Source organism: Blennius ocellaris, assembly GCF_963422515.1.
Source record: "Blennius ocellaris genome assembly, chromosome: 21".
NCBI classification, from domain to species: domain Eukaryota; kingdom Metazoa; phylum Chordata; class Actinopteri; order Blenniiformes; family Blenniidae; genus Blennius; species Blennius ocellaris.
The window spans coordinates 1,265,240-1,286,293 of NC_137670.1; the positions used below are offsets into that span (position 1 = coordinate 1,265,240).

The window sequence follows — 21,054 nt, forward strand, 5'->3', positions numbered from 1 at the left end:
GGTTCTCTAGGTCTGAGGGTTCTCTAGTGCCTCTAGGTCAGAGGGTTCTGTAGGTCTGAGGGTTCTCTAGTGCCTCTAGGTCAGAGGGTTCTGTAGGTCTGAGGGTTCTATCGGTCAGAGGGTTCTCTAGTTCCTAGGTCCAGCCGGGGACATTAAGAGACGCAGGTCCTTGAAACACAAATCTTCTCAACCGTCCAGTAATTCCATAGTTACTTTTATTGTTTGAGTTACAGTCTGATGATCCGACTGCAGGAATTCTTACTTTACAAAATATGCATATGTACAGTGGCATTTACAAGAACGTTCTAAAAGAGGCCAATCAGGGAACAGAAAACTCCGCGGGACATTTTCAGTGCAAAACCTGGATGAAGAGCAGCGACGGGGAACGTCGGAGAACGTTGGGGAACATGCAGGAGGAAAGAACCCGTTTATTGCTTCCTGGATTCCGAAATCTAAAGCTTCATTTCATCCTGAGGAACAAGAAGAACCGAGAAGGAACCGACAGAGCCCGGAGAGGGGGAGGAGCCACACTGAGGGGAGGAGCTACACTGAGGGGAGGAGGGGCCACACCGGAGGGGTGGAGCCATACTGAGATGGGAGGGGCCACACTGAGGGGAGGAGCTACATCGGGAAGGGAGGGGCCACACTGAGGGGAGGACCCACACCGGGAGGGGAGGGGCCCATCAGAACCGAGTCCCGATCTGAACCGATTCCTGATCCGGACCGGGTCCAGCCGTCTGATTTGAAGCGTTCAGAGCTCAAACCCCGATCCTGGTCTGGATGCAGTGTTTGGTAGAACCGGTAGAACCGGTTCCAGACGTCCGCCTCGGGACGGCCGGGGTTCCAGTGGAACTCCTCCCAGCTCGCCGTCAGCCGGTCTGAACCAGTTCTAGCCTAAACGACACGCGGCGAACAAATCCTCCAGAGTTCCAACTAAAACGTCACTTCTTCTCATGAACATCAGTCTTTCAAGACATCATCCGTTCATCCGTTCATCCCTTCATCCGTCCATCAGTGGGCAACAGCAGCTGCAGTATCAGGGCAACGCGCTTTCATCTCTGAACTGGAGACGGCGCCGCCCTGCTGGTGTCTGATGACTGCTCACGTGTAAAATAATAATGTAAAAAAATTCCGATCTTCGATCACATTTTATATTGAAAACGGGTCATTTTGTCTGGATTTTTCCCCCTATATCAGTGCTTTTATTTTCTAAATTGGCATTTAAATGGTTAATGTTTTCAAAAAAAAATTCAATTATTTGGTCGTTTTGATCAGGACTGAGGTTGATCAACAGATTTATGCCAAAAAAAAAAAAAAAGTTGAAACAATATTCTTCCGATATATTGTTACAGTTGTCAAAGTGAGTGGATGAAAACATCAAAGGGATCATGTGATCAGGAAGAAACGTCAGGGCTGCGAAAGCTGCTGCTGTTTTCGTCAGTCTTACACTTTTTTAACAGATTTTCATGTTATAAAATTAACATTTAATTGTGTTTTTAAATTTTTTTTAAGACTCGAAAGAATCATAAATGTAGAAACAATCAATTCTCCACAGCAGGTGGGGTTTTTTTTCAATTCTGCAATATTTCACTGAATCCCTGAACGTGGAGTTAAAGAAGAACCCGAAACAAAGATTCTGATTTCTTCCTTCGTGATTCCAGCAGCAGTCAACCGACGTGTACTGACTCTGTGTGTGTGTGTGTGTGTGTGTGTGTGTGTGTGTGTGTGTGTGTGTCCTCTGACACGCTGCTGCCATACTTCAGCTGCTGCAGCTCCTTATTCTTATTCTCACACATACAAAACATAGTTTGTCTTATCGTAGCAGTTAAAAATACTTTACAGACACTTTACTGTTTATTCCTGTTAAGAGTCCAGTAAACTGTGTGTGTGTGTGTGTGTGTGTGTGTGTGTGTGTGTGCGTGTTATTTACATGAGTATTCAGTCGTATATAACAGTAAGAGATATGACTTCTACGTTTACTGGGAGTCCGTTTCCTTCATGCCTTTATGTGTGTGTGTGTGTGTGTGTGTGTGTGTGTGTGTGTGTGTGTGTGTGTGTGTGTGTGTGTGTGTGTGTGTGTTTATGAGGACATGCCGTTGACCAGGCTCCTCAGCTGTTTGACCACCGTCTCTATCAGCTTCTGTTTGTCCCGGTCGTTCTTCCTGAACTGAGAGAAGATGTTGTTCTTCTTGGTGGTGTCCTTCATCCTGCACACACACACACACACACACACACACACACACACACACTTTGGTTTGTCGTTTGATCAGAGCAGACAAAATAACAAACATTGATCACTTTACACAAAACACAAAACCTGCTACACATCCAGGCACTGAACCTGTTAGCATTAGCTTACATGTTAGCAATAGCTACATGTTAGCATTTAGCTACATGTTGGCATTAGCTGGTGGCTACTTGTCAGCATTTGCTGTTGGCTACATGTTAGCAATAGCTACATGTTAGCATTAGCTGGCAGCTACTTGTCAGCATTAGCTGGTGGCTACAAGTTTAGCATGACCTGGTGGCTACACGTTTAGCATGAGCTGGTGGCTACACATTTAGCATTGGCTGGTGGCTACATGTTTAGTATTGGCTGGTGGCTACATGTTAGCATTGGCTGGTGGCTACATGTTTAGCATTAGCTGGTGGCTACACGTTACGTAACTCCGCCCGCCGACACGCGGTGCCGAACTTTCTTCTTGTTCTTACGGAGGACGAATCAACCTTCAGACGCTCAGGCCTAGCTTAGCGTCTGAAAACAACGAGTGTAAAACGACTGTAAAAACGACTCGTTAGGTTTCAATGAGGCTTTTTGCAGGAACAGGAAGAGTTTCAGTGAAAACTAGAGAGAATGAAAGGTGCAGAGAAGGTGGATGGAGAGAATGAAGGTGGAGAACAAGATCAGAAGAAGCAGTAAAGCTGCTGCACCTACCCCCGGTAGACTCTGAGCAGGGGCAGATAGCAGGGGCAGTTAGCAGGGGCAGAAGAAGAGCCGAGGGCAGTGAAGACAAAGAAAGACAAGGAGAGTTACAGTGTGAACACATGATTAATTTCATGAACACATGAAATCAGATGTTCATCAAAACTCCAGTGAGCCTGAATGAGTTTTTATTAGTGATGCTGCTCCTGAAACAAACCTGGGGCCTGGATTAACTTATCCAGGTAACTTCAGGATTAACTCTGGGTTTAACTTACCCAGGTAACTTCAGGATTAACTCTGGGCTTAATTTACCCAGGTAACTTCAGGATTAACTCTGGGTTTAACTTACCCAGGTAACTTCAGGATTAACTCTGGGTTTAACTTACCCAAGTAACTTCAGGATTAACTCTGGGTTTAACTTACCCAGGTAACTTCAGGATTAACCCTGGGTTTATCTTATCCAGGTAACTTTAGGATTAACTCTGGGTTTAACTTACCCAGGTAACCTCAGGATTAACTCTGGGCTTAATTTACCCAGGTAACTTCAGGATTAACTCTGGGTTAATCTGACCCAGGTAACTTCAGGATAAACCCTGGGTTTAACTTACCCAGGTAACTTCAGGATAACTTGTGTTGTGCAGTGCAGTACTCACTTCTCCAGCAGGGCCAGGGCGGTGGCAGGGTTCACCCTCAGGTACTTGGAGGTGGGCTGGCCGTAGTCTGCCAGGTAGGTGGACCAGTCCCACACCATGAACAGGTCCAGCAGCTGTCAAACACACATACACACACACATTATGGTGACCGTCAAAATAAAAGCACCAAGTCCAGGAGAACAAGGACGGAGTCACGCCACCTCGGAGGAAGCTTTGCTCTGCCGGTCTCTACTGAGCATGTGCAGAACTACTAGTTACTGTGGAGCGTCTGAGCAGTGGCACCATTCCCACCGTCTCCATGGAGACCAAGCCCGAGCGTTTTCAAAAAGTTGTGTGTCCCCCCCCATTTCCACGGAGATGGATTCCGTGAGTTTTCAAAAAGTTCCACCAGCGGTTTGTTGCCGTGGGGACGGCAGAAGCAGAGGTTTATTCATGCAGCTTCAGATTTGGTCCGTCTTTCTTGCTACCCCCCCCCACGACCTCTGGTCAACCTGATAATGACCCCCCCCCCCCCCCCCCCCCTCCCCTCACACAGAGTGTATGCTAATGTCACAGGGGGAAACATCTGGGTGTTTGTTCACGCTGAAAGAGCAGCTTAGTGATAATAGCATTATTCAGGCTTAGCAACACTATTCTTCTCACCTGGGGCTCAGGATGAACAGGAAGGGAACCCCCAACCCCCCCCCCCCCCCCCCCCACAGCTTCTACTTTAGTTCACTTTCCACACCGATATGTTTTCTACATTGACGTAACATGACAACATTCTCTCTCTCAAACAAAGCTCATGCTTCTTCTCGCTAAGTTTATATTATTGTTATTTATTGTATCTTTTTTTATTACAATCACACGTGGAGCCGTCAGTTGACTTTTGATGCTTCTTGATTTTTTATTTTTAGATTGTTCAATATCCAACATGGACACATGAAATCAATCACAGGTACGTTTTTATGTATTTTTATGTATTTTCCGGACGACAAGCCGCGACTTTTACGCCAACGCTTCATCATAACACGACGCGGCTAATTTATGGATTCTTCCGGATTAACGGGCTTCGTGCCGCCAGATTCTACTTCCTCACGTAGATTCCCGCTGTTTTTTAGCCTCTGCTTCTCTAAAACTGGCCGTAAAAGTGACATTTGTGCTCCCGGTGAGCTCGTCTTGTTGCTTCCCGTCAGGAGCACCAGGAGCTGGCCGACGTCAAAGATGCGTTCAGGTGCATCACGTAAACCAGAGCGCTGGACTCCGTGGCTGAGGAATCTTCATTCTCAGAGTCACAATCAGCAAATAACCCATAAAATACTCAATCGACAGAGATAAAACACTTGGTGGTTACGTGTCTGCCTGTTTGCGGCTTCGCAGCAGGAGCACGAGGCACCACACAGCCTCCAGCACCATGAAACACAGATTTGCAAGAATTAATGAAAATATGATCAATCCTCGTGTTCCTGCAGTGAAATTCCTGCCATCACAACGCGGACGCCTGCAGCTCATCGTCAACTGTGGCTTATATATATGTTTTTTGTTACATTTTGCAGGTGACATTTAAATTCAGGTGCTCTATAGTGCGGAAAATACGGTAGCTTGTGAATATGGTGAGAACTGTCAGGCCATGTTCACCGGTGGAAAACGCTCCGCTTTTGTGTTTTGGGAGCGGCCAACTGTGGCGTCCAGCATCACTTTTGAAAAAGTGTATGTTTTTGGCGAAAGGCTTCGGAATTAGTCGTGAAAGTTCCTACGATCTCAACGCAAAACCAATTTTTGTGATATTTTCTGGTGCAAAATTAAATGTTCCAAAATATATCAATATAAATGTTTTTTGGGTTGTTTTTTTTTTTTTTTAACAAACTTCTGATAGTCGTGCCTTTTTCCCCCAATAGAAATACTTTAAATTCCGTTCCTTCAGGTGTGTGTTGGTACTTTACTTGTCGGTCCAGTTTGGTGCCTTGAGCTCAAAACCCACATTAAAAGTTATTTACAGAAAAACAAGCAAAAAAAAGCCACTTGCTGCCGACTTGGTGGCTGAGTTGCTCTCTTATTGTGGCGGCGAGTCCAGTCGTCCATGGAAACACGCGTTCAGTCATTCGTCACGGCTCTTTGTTCAGGCGGCTAATGGAGGCCGGCTGGAATCTGGACCTTCCAATATACTGATTCCCACAACCGGTTTTCCAGGACGAGGACGTCCGTCAAGGCTCAGTCCATCTCTAAGAGCCGTTTGTAACTTCACTCCTACGATACCGAGATTCAGCTCCAATAAAACCCAGCAGAACTCAATACAAACCAAGATAATCCAGCAGGAACCGCTGGAATACAACAGAATCACTTTTTTTGATCTCAGAAAGAAAATGCTTGGTCGCGTTGTTCAGCACAGAATCAGGAAGTTAAAACATCAATACAACAATAAAAAAGATTAAACCAGTGTATATAATTAGAAATCACAATAAACCAGTAGGGCTCAATCTACACCCTCACTGTGGCTTTGATGCTAACACGCTAAGATGCTAATGTGGCTCAGTTGGCCCAGCGGCCAATCGGAACGTTGCAGGATCTATTCTCATCCCACCTGCCCAAGTGCCCCTGAGCAAGACACTGAACTAAGCTGCTCCCAGTGGATAATGGCGCCACCGCTGTTTTTTTTTAACAGTCACCATAATAACAATCCAGCTTGGTAGTTTTATTTTGACAGTCACGGTAATAACAATCCAACTTGGGAGTTTTATTTTGACAGTCACCATAATAACAAGCCAACTTGGGAGTTTTATTTTGACAGTCACCATAATAACAATCCAACCCGGTGCTCTGTCCAAAATTTTATTTGATTGAAGTCTTTCTGATTTAAAAGATCTGCTGATTTGCATCAATCACACATCGATTTTGTGTAAAACACAAGTAATGAATCGCCGTAGTTACCTGAAGAAAATCTAATTCTCCTGTAAATCAGGAGTTTTTCAGTTTCCCAGGTTGTGAGTCACAGTTTGAGTTGTGTTGTTGTAAAGTTCTGCTGTCGCTTCGCTGACAGGATCCATCAGGTGTTGAGCTGAGCCTCGTCCTCGGGCTCAGATTAACCGGTCAGCACTTCACATACCTGTGTGTGTGTGTGTGTGTGTGTGTGTGTGTGTGTGTGTGTGTGTGTGTGTTGGGGATTAGGAGTGTTCATGTGCAGGTGAGTAAAATGCCTCAAAGTTGAAAAGGACACTGACTGATTTGCATAATTTCTTGTGGTTTTCCATCAGGAGACACTTGGTATCATCAGGTTACTGTACTTTTCAAACAGGAAGTGTTGGACTCAGGGTACAGGAAGTGTTGGACTCGGTGTACAGGAAGTGTTGGACTCTGGGTACAGGAAGTGTTGGACTCAGGGTACAGGAAGTGTTGGACTCAGGGTACAGGAAGTGTTGGACTCAGGGTACAGGAAGTGTTGGACTCGGTGTACAGGAAGTGTTGGACTCGGTGTACAGGAAGTGTTGGACTCGGTGTACAGGAAGTGTTGGACTCTGGGTACAGGAAGTGTTGGACTCTGGGTACAGGAAGTGTTGGACTCTGGGTACAGGAAGTGTTGGACTCTGGGTACAGGAAGTGTTGGACTCTGTACAGGAAGTGTTGGACTCAGTGTACAGGAAGTGTTGGACTCGGTGTACAGGAAGTGTTGGACTCGGTGTACAGGAAGTGTTGGACTCTGGGTACAGGAAGTGTTGGACTCGGTGTACAGGAAGTGTTGGACTCAGGGTCCAGGAAGTGTTGGACTCTGGGTACAGGAAGTGTTGGACTCAGGGTCCAGGAAGTGTTGGACTCTGGGTACAGGAAGTGTTGGACTCTGGGTACAGGAAGTGTTGGACTCAGTGTACAGGAAGTGTTGGACTCAGTGTACAGGAAGTGTTGGACTCTGGGTACAGGAAGTGTTGGACTCAGGGTCCAGGAAGTGTTGGACTCGGTGTACAGGAAGTGTTGGACTCAGGGTCCAGGAAGTGTTGGACTCTGGGTACAGGAAGTGTTGGACTCTGGGTACAGGAAGTGTTGGACTCAGTGTACAGGAAGTGTTGGACTCTGGGTACAGGAAGTGTTGGACTCTGGGTACAGGAAGTGTTGGACTCAGTGTACAGGAAGTGTTGGACTCTGGGTACAGGAAGTGTTGGACTCGGTGTACAGGAAGTGTTGGACTCTGGGTACAGGAAGTGTTGGACTCTGTACAGGAAGTGTTGGTACAGGAAGTGTTGGACTGGAGGCAGCAGGTGTGTCCTCACCTGTCGCAGGTCGATGAAGGCCAGCTGCAGCGTGTCTCCTTGGAAACCGGGGACGGGCTCTGAGCTGGCAAACACTGGGACAGAAGACAAAGCGACGCTTGTTGACAGGGACCTCACACGGGGCTCGTTGTAAAGGGGGACGGGGGGACGGACACTCACGTTCACACTGGATGACGTCCAGGTTGAACTGCTGGACGGCCCCCATGCTGATCTGCTTGAGCTCCGTGTCCAGAAGCATCTGCATGAGGGACGTGGACAGATGCTTGCAGGCCGACATGCATGCAGTCTGGGCCACTTTGCCCTGCGGAGAGAGACAGACAGAGGGCCATGGACGAGAGGGAGACGGCAGGACACGGGGAGACGGGGAGGTCCAGAGGAGGGAGGAGGACATGAAGAAGAAAATGATTTGCGTGTTGGGGACGGAGGAGTGGAAGGAGTCCAACGAGACAGTGGACGTGGGAGTCCAACGTTCAGCGGCGTCTTCACTTCGGAGGCCGAACCAGGACCCAGGGTGTGGACGGACCCCCCGGCTGCACCGTGGGACCTCGCGCTACGTCAGGGGAGTGTGAAGGCAAGGCGAGCAAGTACTTTTTTTGGCAGGAAGCGAACCGGGTTCATGCAGAGACATGAGGTCCATGAGGAGACACACGCAGCAACACTGGACACACGACACCGTCAGTGTTTCCCTCCTCGGGTGGAGAAACACTGAGCAGGACGCCGAGCGGACGTCAACACCACCCATTCTCAAGGAGACGCATGCAGAGACTGGGCAGGAGGAGGAGGCGGCGTCCTGCTGGAGCCGCGAGGACACTGGTCCCTGAGGACCGCTAGGTTAAGCTAGTGAGGTCGTCAGCTGGTTGACCCACAGCAGGACGCCACCTTTAACCACTTCCTGTCTCTCCTCCAGCCACCAGGATAAACATCCACCCTCCAGCCTCCACCCGGGCCGTGGGGACGCCACGTGACCAGCGGAGACGTTACGCTGTCCTGTGTCTCTTAACAAGTCACTGACAAGGTGGAACTTTTATTTTGACAGTCACCGTGGTAATAATCCAATTTGGTGATTTTATTTTGACGGTATTTTGACCATAATGACATAAACGGACTCGTTTCTCACCACACAAAGATACGAACGTACAATTAGAGCAAACAAATCCTATTAAAGCCTATTTAAATATAAAGTTTATTATTTTCTCAAAGGTGCAAAAAATGTGTCGCAGGTGGAATATTTTACATCTTCAGGGAGATTGACACTTTTTTCCATTTAGAGAACTTTTTTAGAGGCAAGACTGTGGAATAAAATGACGTTTATTCTTCCCTCTAAAGTAAAGTTTTACTATAAACATTCAAAATTGGTCCCGATCAACAGTTTGTCAATATGAAGCCTTGAGCAGGTGAAATAGATAATTTCTTTGAAAATGAGCTAAAGATTCAGTTTGACTTAAAGAGGAGTCACTCAAATCCTTTGCAGTCATCAATAATGTACATTTTTTTTTAATTAATGGTAAGTTACGTAGTAATTTAAGCTATTTTAAATATAATATAGTCCATAATGTCATAACAGTGTCTTAACATTTTAAATCAAAACACTAATATTTTGAAAGTGACGCAACACATGGTTCATCGAAGAAGCGTTAGCAGGTCACGCTCTCGTCATGATGATTGTTTTTGTTTAGCTACTGGCTCGTTATTACAAAACACTGGTTTGAATGTAGAACGAATGAGTCATTATGACATCACAGGTTGAATTAAAGTCCCAGTGAAATGAAGGTTCCACCTCCAAAACACTCTGGTGTCTCTTCTAGAACGTTTTCCTGCTAACTGGCTGAAGGGTAAAATGTTAAAACACGGCAATCTGAGCGAAAATAGCCGATAAACGGCGCTATTTCCTCTGCTGGGCGGAGCTTCTGACAATAATAGAGTGACATCACGAGTTGTGCACACGCCCAAGTTGTGTTTACATTATGGAGGATCAGAGTTTTGACCACGAAGAGGCTGAATTGAACCATATTTCATCATCGTGGAACATGTTTGAGGAAGCAGAAGACGCTTTGTCCTCCATTCGTCCTCGTCTCCTCGCCTCAGCAGCCGCCAGTTTTCACCTTTGAGGCTTTGAGGCTCCTGACTTTCGGCAGAACGACCGGCTTCCTGGATCCAACACGTCCAAGAGCTAGAAGACTGAATCACTGAAGACGAGTCCAGGTATTACTTGATCGTCTACTAGCCGCCCGAGCTAGCGGCTCCCGCTAACCGCTAGCCGCTCCCGCTAGCCGCCCGTGCTCCTTTCCTCCTCTCTCGGTCTCTTCCAGGATCAATCTTTCGTCAAGGCTCATAGAACGTCAACTATAACTTCAGAACACTGTTAAAACTTGGATATTTAAGAGGGAAACAAGCCGATATAAACACAACAGATCGAGATCTGCACAACTCGTGACGTCACACATAGGCTCCGCCCACAATGGCCCACAAAGGAGAAGGATTCCCCCGATTTCGTCGGCTGGAGATTCAAAATTCAAATAACTTTGTTATGCGACAACAGTGGTGGGGCAGAGTCGGAGGAACCTTGCAAGTAGAACCCCAACTATCGTTTCGTTTTTACATTTCACCGGGACTTTAAGGTCGAATTCCCTCTTCAGACATTCGCCAACAGAAACAGGGACTGCATGATGTCCTCTGACTCCGTCTTTCTCACGTCGCAATGAAATGAAAAGCTTTGAGATGAAAGCGTAACGAGGACTCGTTATTGAACTCCTGCTTCTCTTTGTCTGAATGATGGAAATGCAACAGAGGAAACACGGAGCCTCCATGACTTCCGTCTGCAGCCACACACAAGCATGCGGAGCAGAGCTGCAGCAGCGTCCAGGCAGAGGTACTCACCGACATCGACGCATGGTCGTTGTTGTTATTCTGGACAGAGAACCCCCAAATCAAGCAAAAATGGAAGGAGGGGGGACAGAGGGAGGACAGGAAAAGAAAGGTGGCACCAATAAATGGACAGGAGGAGGTAAAGTCATCGAGAACTCTGCATGCTTGAAAAGGCAAATGAAGGCAGGAGGGGACAGAAAAAAAACAAAAAGCGGCGACAGGTCAGGCCAGGAGGTGTCGCTAGAGGGACAGGAGACGGGCTGGACGGGACGACTGGACGCAGGACGACTGGGCGACAGGACGACTGGACGTAGGACGACTGGACAACAGGACGACTGGACGACTGGACGCAGGACGACTGGACAACAGGACGACTGGACGCAGGACGACTGGATGACTGGACAACAGGACGACTGGACGCAGGACGACTGGACAACAGGACGATAGGACGACTGGACGACTGGGCGACAGGACGACTGGACAACAGGAAGACAGGACGACTGGATGACAGGACGACTGGGCGACAGGACGACTGGGCGACAGGACGACTGGACGCAGGACGACTGGACACAGGACGACAGGACAACTGGACAACAGGACGACTGGACGCAGGACGACTGGACGCAGGACGACTGGACACAGGACGACTGGGCGACAGGACGACTGGACGAGTGGACAACAGGAAGACAGGATGACTGGATAACTGGGCGACAGGACGACTGGATGACAGGACGATTGGACGACAGGACGATTGGACGCAGGACGACTGGATGACAGGATGACTGGACGCAGAACGACTGGACGACTGGACAACAGGACGACAGGACGAGTGGACGATAAGACACAGAACGACTGGGCGATAGGACGACTGGACGAGTGGACAACAGGAAGACAGGATGACTGGATAACTGGGCGACAGGACGACTGGATGACAGGACGATTGGACGACAGGACGATTGGACGCAGGACGATTGGACGCAGGACGACTGGACGACTGGATGACAGGATGACTGGACGCAGGACGACTGGACGACTGGACAACAGGACGACAGGACGATAAGACACAGAACAACTGGGCGATAGGACGACTGGACGACACAGCGGCGCTCAGTCACCGAAGACAACTTTTTGAAAACGCTCCGACTGTCTCCATGGAAACGGGGGGAAACAACTTTCTGGAAACGTCCAGGCACTGTCTCCAAGGGAAACGCTGCTACTGCACATGCTCAGTAGACGGACAAGATGAGTCACGACTGCACACGTTAACGCGACAGAGACACTGAAGCAGAAGGACAGGAGTGAAACAGGAAGCCGGGGTGACGGAGGTGGGAGGAGCCACTCACCGGCAGGTGTGTGAACACCTGGAAGGTGGAGCGCAGGAAGTTGATGAGGTCCATGAGGTAGCCGGAGGCGCGGCCGTCCGACTCGGCCATGCCCCACTCGTAGTCGGCCAGCTGGATGAACTCGTCGATCTTCTGGTTGAGTTTGGTGTAGATCTCCCCCTCGGCGGCGTGGCGGGCGTCCTGGAACCGCCCAGACCTCCGTCAGTCACATGACCCGGCAGAGTCCAGACCAGTCAGTCACATGACCCAGCAAAGTCCAGACCTCCGTCAGTCACATGACCCAGCAGAGTCCAGACCAGTCAGTCACATGACCCGGCAGAGTCCAGTCCAGTCAGTCACATGACCCAGCAGAGTCCAGACCTCCGTCAGTCACATGACCCATCAGAGTCCAGTCCAGTCAGTCACATGACCCGGCAGAGTCCAGACCTCCGTCAGTCACATGACCCATCAGAGTCCAGTCCAGTCAGTCACATGACCCAGTAGAGTCCAGACCTCCGTCAGTCACATGACCCATCAGAGTCCAGTCCAGTCAGTCACATGACCCAGTAGAGTCCAGACCTCCGTCAGTCACATGACCCAGTAGAGTCCAGACCTCCGTCAGTCACATGACCCATCAGAGACCAGTCCAGTCAGTCACATGACCCAGCAGAGTCCAGACCTCCGTCAGTCACATGACCCAGCAGAGTCCAGTCCAGTCAGTCACATGACCCAGTAGAGTCCAGACCTCCGTCAGTCACATGACCCAGCAGAGTCCAGACCTCCGTCAGTCACATGACCCGGCAGAGTCCAGTCCAGTCAGTCACATGACCCAGTAGAGTCCAGACCTCCGTCAGTCACATGACCCATCAGAGACCAGTCCAGTCAGTCACATGACCCATCAGAGTCCAGACCAGTCAGTCACATGACCCAGCAGAGTCCAGTCCATTCCAGTCAGTCACATGACCCAGCAGAGTCCAGTCCAGTCAGTCACATGACCCATCAGAGTCCAGTCCAGTCAGTCACATGACCCAGCAGAGTCCAGCCCTCCGTCAGTCACATGACCCAGGAGGACGGTTCAGTCCTGACTCCTCCCACACACTGACCCTCTAAACCCTGGTCTCATATTCATCTTTTGATGGCGCCCCCCAGTGTCCAGTACAAGTACTTCACCGTGTTGTGAATTGAGGAATGACGGCGGCGCCGCACCTTGAAGGTGGACAGGCCGTACAGCCTGGTGGTGTGGACGGTCTCGGGGGACACGTTGGTGATGTTGGTGATGAACTCCTCCAGGTACCTGCAGGCCTGCTCCAGGTGGGTGGTGTTAATGATGATCTGCACCAGCTGCAAGGACAGCCACAGCTCAGCACCAGTGTGTGTGTGTGTGTGTGTGTGTGTGTGTGTGTGTGTGTGTGTGTGTGTACCTCGGTCAGTCCTATGTGGGGCTTCTTGATGAGGTTCTGCAGACAACTGCTCAGAGTCCTGGTCAGCAGCAGGTTGGTGGATTTCCTCAGCATGTCGTCGATCTCTGTTGAACTGAGGAACAAACCTGCCGCTCAACGAACCTGCCGCTCAACAAACAAACCTGCTTAACGAACCTGCCGCTCAACGAACCTGCCGCTCAACAAACAAACCTGCTTAACGAACCTGCCGCTCAACGAACCTGCCGCTCAACAAACAAACCTGCTTAACGAACCTGCCGCTCAACGAACCTGCCGCTCAACAAACAAATCTGCTTAACGAACCTGCCGCTCAACAAACAAACCTGCTTAACGAACCTGCCGCTCAACGAACCTGCCGCTCAACAAACAAACCTGCTTAACGAACCTGCCGCTCAACAAACAAACCTGCTTAACAAACCTGCCGCTCAACAAACAAACCTGCTTAACGAACCTGCCGCTCAACGAACCTGCCGCTCAACAAACAAATCTGCTTAACGAACCTGCCGCTCAACAAACAAACCTGCTTAACAAACCTGCCGCTCAACAAACAAACCTGCTTAACGAACCTGCCGCTCAACGAACCTGCCGCTCAACAAACAAACCTGCTTAACGAACCTGCCGCTCAACAAACAAACCTGCTTAACGAACCTGCCGCTCAACAAACAAACCTGCTTAACGAACCTGCCGCTCAACGAACCTGCCGCTCAACAAACAAACCTGCTTAACGAACCTGCCGCTCAACGAACCTGCCGCTCAACAACTGCCGCTCAACAAACTTGCTGCCGAACAAACCTGCCGCTCAACAAACTTGCTGCCGAACAAACCTGCCGCTCAACAAATTTGCTGAACAAACCTTTTGCTCAACAAACCTTTTGCTCAACAAACCTGCTGCTCAACGAACCTGCTGCTCAACGAACCCCAGACAGGAAGTGACCGTCGGTGGGGGACTGACCTGCGGTGGAGAGACTCTGAGAACTTGAGGCTGGCGTAGATGAACTCTTTGACCTGCGTGTAGATCTGAGGGACGGACTGGGACATGGGGAGCTTCTTCGGGAAGTCCTGCTGCTCACACACACACACACACACACACACACACGGGAGACATTCACTAGGTGGACCGGTGGACCGGTGGACCGGTGGACCGGTGGCAGTAAAGCAGTGTGCGGCCAGGACACCTGCTCACCTTCTCGATCTCGGCGTCGTGGAAGGGAAAGCGACTGACCACCAGGTTGTACTCGTCCTCTGTGTCCACTGGAATGGGACTGTAGTTGTCCAACTCAAAGATCTCCCTGAGGACGGAGGCCACACCAAGTTGGACACGTCGTTTCGGGTGGAAACGGTGATGACTCGGTGAAGTGACTCGGTGTGACTCGGTGAAGTGACTCACCTGAACACCTGAGCCCACTTCTTCAGCAGAGTCTCGTTGTACTGATCTCTGACCTCGAACAGCAGGTCGAACAGCCGGGTGACGGGGAAGCCATAGCCCTGCACACACACACACACACATTAGTAATACACACACACATTAGTAATGTACAGAATTACACACACACACACATTACTAATACACACACACACACACATTAGTAACGTACAGAATAACACACGTACCTGCAGAGTGTCAGCGAAGATGACGATGAGGTTCTTCAGCTCCAGCACCAGGTCGGGGTCGTCGCAGTACGACTGCAGAGTGAACGCATGAAGTGAAACCATGAACACACACACACACACACACTTTATTTTATTGTGTTAAACTTTCAGATTCTTAAACATTTAAGTTGCTTTTTCCAGGACGCTTCTGTCGACAAATTGATCTGGAACAAGAAAACTTGTTGAACCTTTAAAATGAAGATGAAGCAGCTTCATGACACTTAGTAGATAAACCAACACCGCTGTTGTTGTTGTTGTTGTTGTTGTTGTTGTTATCAGTGATGTAGGACAGGTTTTAGAGGAAACGACCCGGGGCTGAGATCTGACAGGAAGTAGCGGCGACCCGTCTCATTTAAAAGAACCCTGAAACTTTTATTTTCTCCCCACTGTAGGAAACATTTTCTTCCAAAGGTTCCCTAATAGGATCAATTTTCCAGATCTTATCCAGAGTAAGAAGCAGCTGGAAGCTGAAAAACCCTGCGACCAGCTCAGCACAGAGGCTTCAGGCCCGGGGGGGTTGGGGGGTGTCGGTCGGTGAGCTAGACTCTTTGTTAGTCAGCCGGCCCCCCGCGGTGCCGGCCGTCCTCCCGCCTGCTGGCATAATCCTCCAAGTGATTTACAAGTGACTGGAGCCCAGCGGTCAAGAATATCCCTCTTAATCTGCTGTTATTGTTGCAATCTGTCTCTCATTAAGGCCCTAATGACCTCCTCTGCTGCGTGTGTGTGTGTGTGTGTGTGTGTGTGTGTGTGTGTGTGTGTGTGTGTGTGTGTGTGTGTGTGTGTGTGTGTGTGTGTGTGTGTGTGTGTGTGTGTGTGTGTGCTTACGGAGTGTGTGCGGAGCACAGCGATGATCTTGGACAGAGCCATGTTCCACAGCTCGTCAGTGAAAGCTCTGGTCACCAGGCCCTGGGTGGCATGGAGGACGTGGTCCTCCACCACGAAGAACCTGAACACACATACACACACACACACACACACACACACACGAACACACACACACGAGGACAAAGGAGAAGCAGACGGTACCGATCACATTAACTGGCTGTAAATGTTTGAACTTATTGATGAAGAGCTCTTGGCGACAGGACCTGGAAACAAAAGATCCACATAAAAGAGAGAAAAAAGATACGTTTTCCTTTGAAATGTTGCAAAGCGAAGCAGAAGAAGCGTCTCACCCTACGATCTGGTTGAAGTACCTCCTGTAGCCCTCCACCGTCTCGTGCTGGACACACAAAGCACCGTCAGTCACAGGTAAACGCTTCACAGACACATTTCTTATGTTGTTGTTGTTGTTGTTGTTGTCGTTGTGTTGAATCACCATGTTGGCCTGAGGCTGCAGGACCAGCCGGGCCTGTTTCTTCCTCTGCTTCCTGTAGTAGCTCTCAAACGTTTCCCGATCGCCCTGCAAACACCAGATATTTAAACAGAATCCTGACAAGGCCCTTTTTTTTTTTTTTAACATTTCAGGCACAGTTTTAAAAAAGGTTGTTGACGTACCAGCACGGTGTAGATGTGCAGACATCTGTAGACGGGGGAGAAGTCCACCAGGTCCTGAGCCGTCAGAATCTGTCCGACACACAAGGAACGCTCGTTTTGAAAAACGCAACTTATTGTAAAACGGCTGCTGAGGTTTTTTGGAAAACGGCACACGGCCACCATGTCGTCGTCAAAACGTTCTGGGTGTAAATGTGAAACTTTTGCAATATGAACACACAAAAACCACCGGTGACGGTGCACCGGAGCGGCGTGTCCGTCGTCATGACGACGGATCCGGAGCGTTTTTTAAGAAAGTTCTGTTTGCGGAGACTCCGTCGTCGTGGAAACGGACACAAACTCTGGAAACGGGAGATCCAGAACAGTTTCTGACCTCCTCGTCGCCGTCCTCCTCCTCCTCCTCCTCCTCCTCCTCCTCCGGCGCCTCCTCGTCCAGCCGCGAGCCGTTGGGAGTGTGTGTGTGTGTGTGTGTCCGTCCGTTCAGGCTGTACACTGGCCTGCTGTAGTGACACACTCCCGCCTGCTTGGCCACCGCACTGTTGAAGGTACGGTGCTGCTGCGCCTGCAGAGGAGGAGGAGGAGCAGTGAGGAGTAGTGAGGAGGAGGAGGAGGGGAGAGGAGGAGGAGCAGTGAGGAGGAGAGAGGAGGAGAGAGGAGGAGCAGTGAGGAGGAGCAGTGAGGAGGGAGGAGTGAGGAGGAGAGAGGAGGAGCAGTGAGGAGGAGGAGAGAGGAGGGAGGAGAGAGGAGGAGAGAGGAGGAGCAGAGAGGAGGAGCAGTGAGGAGGAGCAGTGAGGAGGAGAGAGGAGGGAGGAGAAGAGGAGGAGGGGAGAAGAGGAGAGAGGAGGAGCAGAGAGGAGATAGAGAGGAGAAAGGAGGAGAGAGGAGGAGGAGCAGACAGAGAGGAGGAGCAGAGGTGAGGAGGAGCAGTGAGGAGGAGAAAGGAGGAGAGAGGAGGAGCAGTGAGGAGGAGAGAGGAGGGAGGAGAAGAGGAGAAGAGGAGGAGAGAGGAGGAGCAGTGAGGATGAGGAGGAGAGAGGAGGGAGGAGAAGAGGAGAAGAGAGGAGGAGAAGAGGAGGAGAGAGGAGGAGGAGGAGCAGAGAGGAGGGAGGAGAGAGGAGGAGCAGTGAGGAGCAGACAGAGAGGAGGAGCAGTGAGGAGGAGCAGAGAGGAGGAGCAGAAAGGAGGAGGAGGAGAGAGGAGGAGGAGAGAGGAGGAGGAGCAGACAGAGAGGAGGAGAAAGAAGGAGGAGCAGTGAGGAGGAGCAGAGAGGAGGAAAAAGGAGCAGACAGAGAGGAGGAGGAGAGAGGAGAAAGGAGGAGCAGAGAGGAGGAGGAGCAGAGAGGAGGAGAGAGGAGCAGTGAGGAGCAGACAGAGAGGAGGAGCAGTGAGGAGGTGCTGGACAGACCTGTCTCATGGCCGTCTCCCCGACCTTGTCCGAGTGCTTCCTGATGCTCTCCAGGAAGTCCTTGAGGTCCGACATGGAGACCTGCTTGATCTGCTCCCGGAGCCGCGGAAGGTTCTCCGCCATGATCTGACAGAACCGGTACTGACTGACCCTGCGCACACACACACACACACACACACACACACACACACACACACACACACACACACACACACACACACACACACACACACACACACACACACACACACACACACACACACACACACACACACACACACACACACACACACACACTCACTCACTCAGCAACATGTTGTCATTAAAAGTCAGTGCTGCTACACTAGCCTGCCGGCCGGCTGCAAACTGTGGAATGGATTTCCTGACTCGTTCCTCCGGGTCTCACTGAGACCCGCCTCCTGTCACGGAATCCAGTCCACAGTTTGCAGCCAGCAGAGCAGGGAAACGCTGAGGAGTCGTTTCAGCAACAGTAAAGCAGACGAGGCTTCATGGATCAGAAATCTCCGATCCGTGAATTAAGTTGGTATCAGAACCGGATCCCGATACCGGATCGGACCCGTCCCTAAGAACCGGGATGAATGTCATCACATACTTCTTCATGAAAACCGGCTAATATTGATCGATGGCCGATCGATCGGCGCGCCGTTAATCCTCGAAGTTAATCCACAGCCGTCCCGTATTTAATCTGATTAGAAACTGTAATTATCTGGCAGAACGAGCTCTGTTGGCTTTTCTTTGTAAAACTGCCTTGAAATGACTTGTGTTGTATTTGCTTTATATAAATAAAGTTACTATTGAGTAGTTTTCCATTACAGGTACTATTTCACCGGTCCGGTCCACTCAGGATGGAACTGGTTTGTATGTCGCCGTTGAACTGATCTTAGTTTCTCAACCCTGATGTAGGAAGTCCATCAATAAAAGAACCAAACTAAAAGTGTTCCAAGAGGCAAGAGAAGAACCCAAAACACGCCTGAGTCGGCGTCTTCGCAGCCTACCTGGGGATGTAGACCGTCTCCAGCTGCTCCATGGTCTTCAGAGCAGCGTAGTATCTGTGGAGACAAACAGCGAGACGTGGGTCACCGTCCAGAACCAGTCCTGGTGGTTCTCCTGGGCCACGCTGGGAACCGACGGAAACTGAAACTTGAGATTCTGACCCAATAAATTCTGACCCAATAAACCGTTTAACACGTCAGATATGAAGAAGAGAAACACTCAGGAGCAGAACAATGAGCTCTAAATATTAATAACAGAACACGAACATTCCAGTGGACACACCAAGTTGGATTGTTGGATTGTTATGGTCTGTCAAAATAAAAGCACCAAGTTGGATTGTTGGATTGTTATGGTCTGTCAAAATAAAAGCACCAAGTTGGATTGTTGGTATGGTCTGTCAAAATAAAAGCACCAAGTTGGATTGTTGGTATGGACTGTCAAAATAAAAGCACCAAGTTATGGTCTGTCAAAATAAAAGCACGAAGGTGGATTGTTGTTACGGTCTGTCAAAATAAAAGCACCAAGTTGGATTGTTATGGTCTGTCAAAATAAAAGCACCAAGTTGGATTGTAGTTATGGTCTGTCAAAATAAAAGCACCAAGTTGGATTGTTGTTATGGTCTGTCAAAATAAAAGCACCAAGTTAGATTGTTGTTATGGTCTGTCAAAATAAAAGCACCAAGTTGGATTGTTATCATGCTGACTGTCAAAATAAAAGCACCAAGTTGGATTGTTATCACGGTGACTGTCAAAATAAAAGTACCAATTTGGATTGTTGTTATGGTCTGTCAAAATAAAAGCACCAAGTTGGATTGTTCTCACGGTGACTGTCACACGGAGGTCGGAGCTTGAGCGTTCCAAGAAAGTTGCACTTCCCCTCACTTCCAGAGTAAGAGCGTGTTCAGAAAGTCGTGTTCCAGTGACTCTGAGCGCCGGCGCCGTCTCAACGGACCCGAAGCACGACGACAGTTTGGCTTTCCCCCTCCCCCCCCCCGTTTGGAACCATGGCGTCCACCGGCCCTCGCGGGTTCACCCTATGGAGAACCCACCTCCCTCCATCTTTATTCCTTTAATTGGGGCCAGCGCCGTGACGGTTCTGGGTCCAGACCCAGGAAGTGGCCGCCGCCGGTCCAGTAAACCCCGCGGCCCGCGGGGGTTTTGGCGCGCTGAACGACGGCGGTTCAGGCCGAGGTCAGCGTCATCATTAGGCTGATAGGCCGGCGGCGAGGGGGGTCTAATTGGTCGGTCAGCGAGTGTAAAATGTGTTGTATGCGGACGGACAGAAGACACTCTCACCAAGTGGGCGGTGAAAAGGGTGGTCAGAGTGCAGGGCGCCGGGCCGGCGCACAAAGAAGCGCGAGTGGCGGGACGGCGAGGAGAATGTGACCCGAAGCAGCGGCACTTACACAACACGTGGTGGCGGCCATGCAAACTTCCTGCACATCCACATCGCGGGGCCATGTCATTAGTGTTGAAGGACCGCACACACACGCTAATCCCACAAGGGGGGGGTGGGTAGGGGGGGGGTGGGGGGGTGGCATGGTCTAATTGCCTTGGATTGGCCGCGGTGAGGGGGCCTTGTTGTGAACAAGGGCACACTGAGGGTCAATTGTCCTTCCACTGAATGCTCTCTTCCTTTGGTGCACAGTAATGAACAAGAAGAGGTCATTATTGTCCTGTCCAGAGTGAGCCCCCCCCCCCCCCCCCCCCCCCACCCCCCCACCCCCCCCATGTCAATACAGCCAAACACCAGGTTCACGGGGGAAGTGCGCACTTCAATCAGAAGTGGAGGAGGAACGCTGCTTCATTACTGCAGGAGGAATTCAGACTCTCTACTTTTCAAGTCATTCAAACACTCGTGGCCACGAAGCAAAACCACGTTTCCATCAGAAACTAACGACTCACATTCAGTCCGCTTTCGTCCCGATTGTTAACGAGAACCAGAGTAACCTTTAAATCTTAAATTGTGGTTCAGAGTATGCGTGATGAAAATGTCATATAAAGAAATGTATGCATACGCACACTGTATATACTATACTAATAAATACATTA

General features: G+C 49.9%; 1 protein-coding gene across 1 annotated transcript in view; it reads right to left on the reverse strand.

Moving 5' to 3' along the window:
• Positions 1-257: 257 nt before the first annotated feature.
• exoc6 (exocyst complex component 6) overlaps positions 258-21,054 on the reverse strand; it is a 28,679-nt gene continuing 7,882 nt past the window's right edge. Inside the window, exons 6-23 of the mRNA XM_080516682.1 lie at positions 19,006-19,059; positions 17,990-18,140; positions 16,958-17,146; positions 16,588-16,656; positions 16,409-16,492; positions 16,266-16,312; positions 15,916-16,036; positions 15,052-15,123; positions 14,828-14,925; positions 14,624-14,729; positions 14,393-14,502; positions 13,423-13,534; positions 13,208-13,342; positions 12,023-12,202; positions 7,974-8,115; positions 7,815-7,888; positions 3,577-3,689; positions 258-2,207 (exon numbers count right to left, since the gene is read on the reverse strand). Coding sequence (XP_080372808.1) covers positions 2,081-2,207; positions 3,577-3,689; positions 7,815-7,888; positions 7,974-8,115; positions 12,023-12,202; positions 13,208-13,342; positions 13,423-13,534; positions 14,393-14,502; positions 14,624-14,729; positions 14,828-14,925; positions 15,052-15,123; positions 15,916-16,036; positions 16,266-16,312; positions 16,409-16,492; positions 16,588-16,656; positions 16,958-17,146; positions 17,990-18,140; positions 19,006-19,059 — 1,984 coding nt within the window. The 3' untranslated portion in view covers positions 258-2,080. The remainder of the gene's footprint in view (positions 2,208-3,576; positions 3,690-7,814; positions 7,889-7,973; positions 8,116-12,022; positions 12,203-13,207; positions 13,343-13,422; positions 13,535-14,392; positions 14,503-14,623; positions 14,730-14,827; positions 14,926-15,051; positions 15,124-15,915; positions 16,037-16,265; positions 16,313-16,408; positions 16,493-16,587; positions 16,657-16,957; positions 17,147-17,989; positions 18,141-19,005; positions 19,060-21,054) is intronic.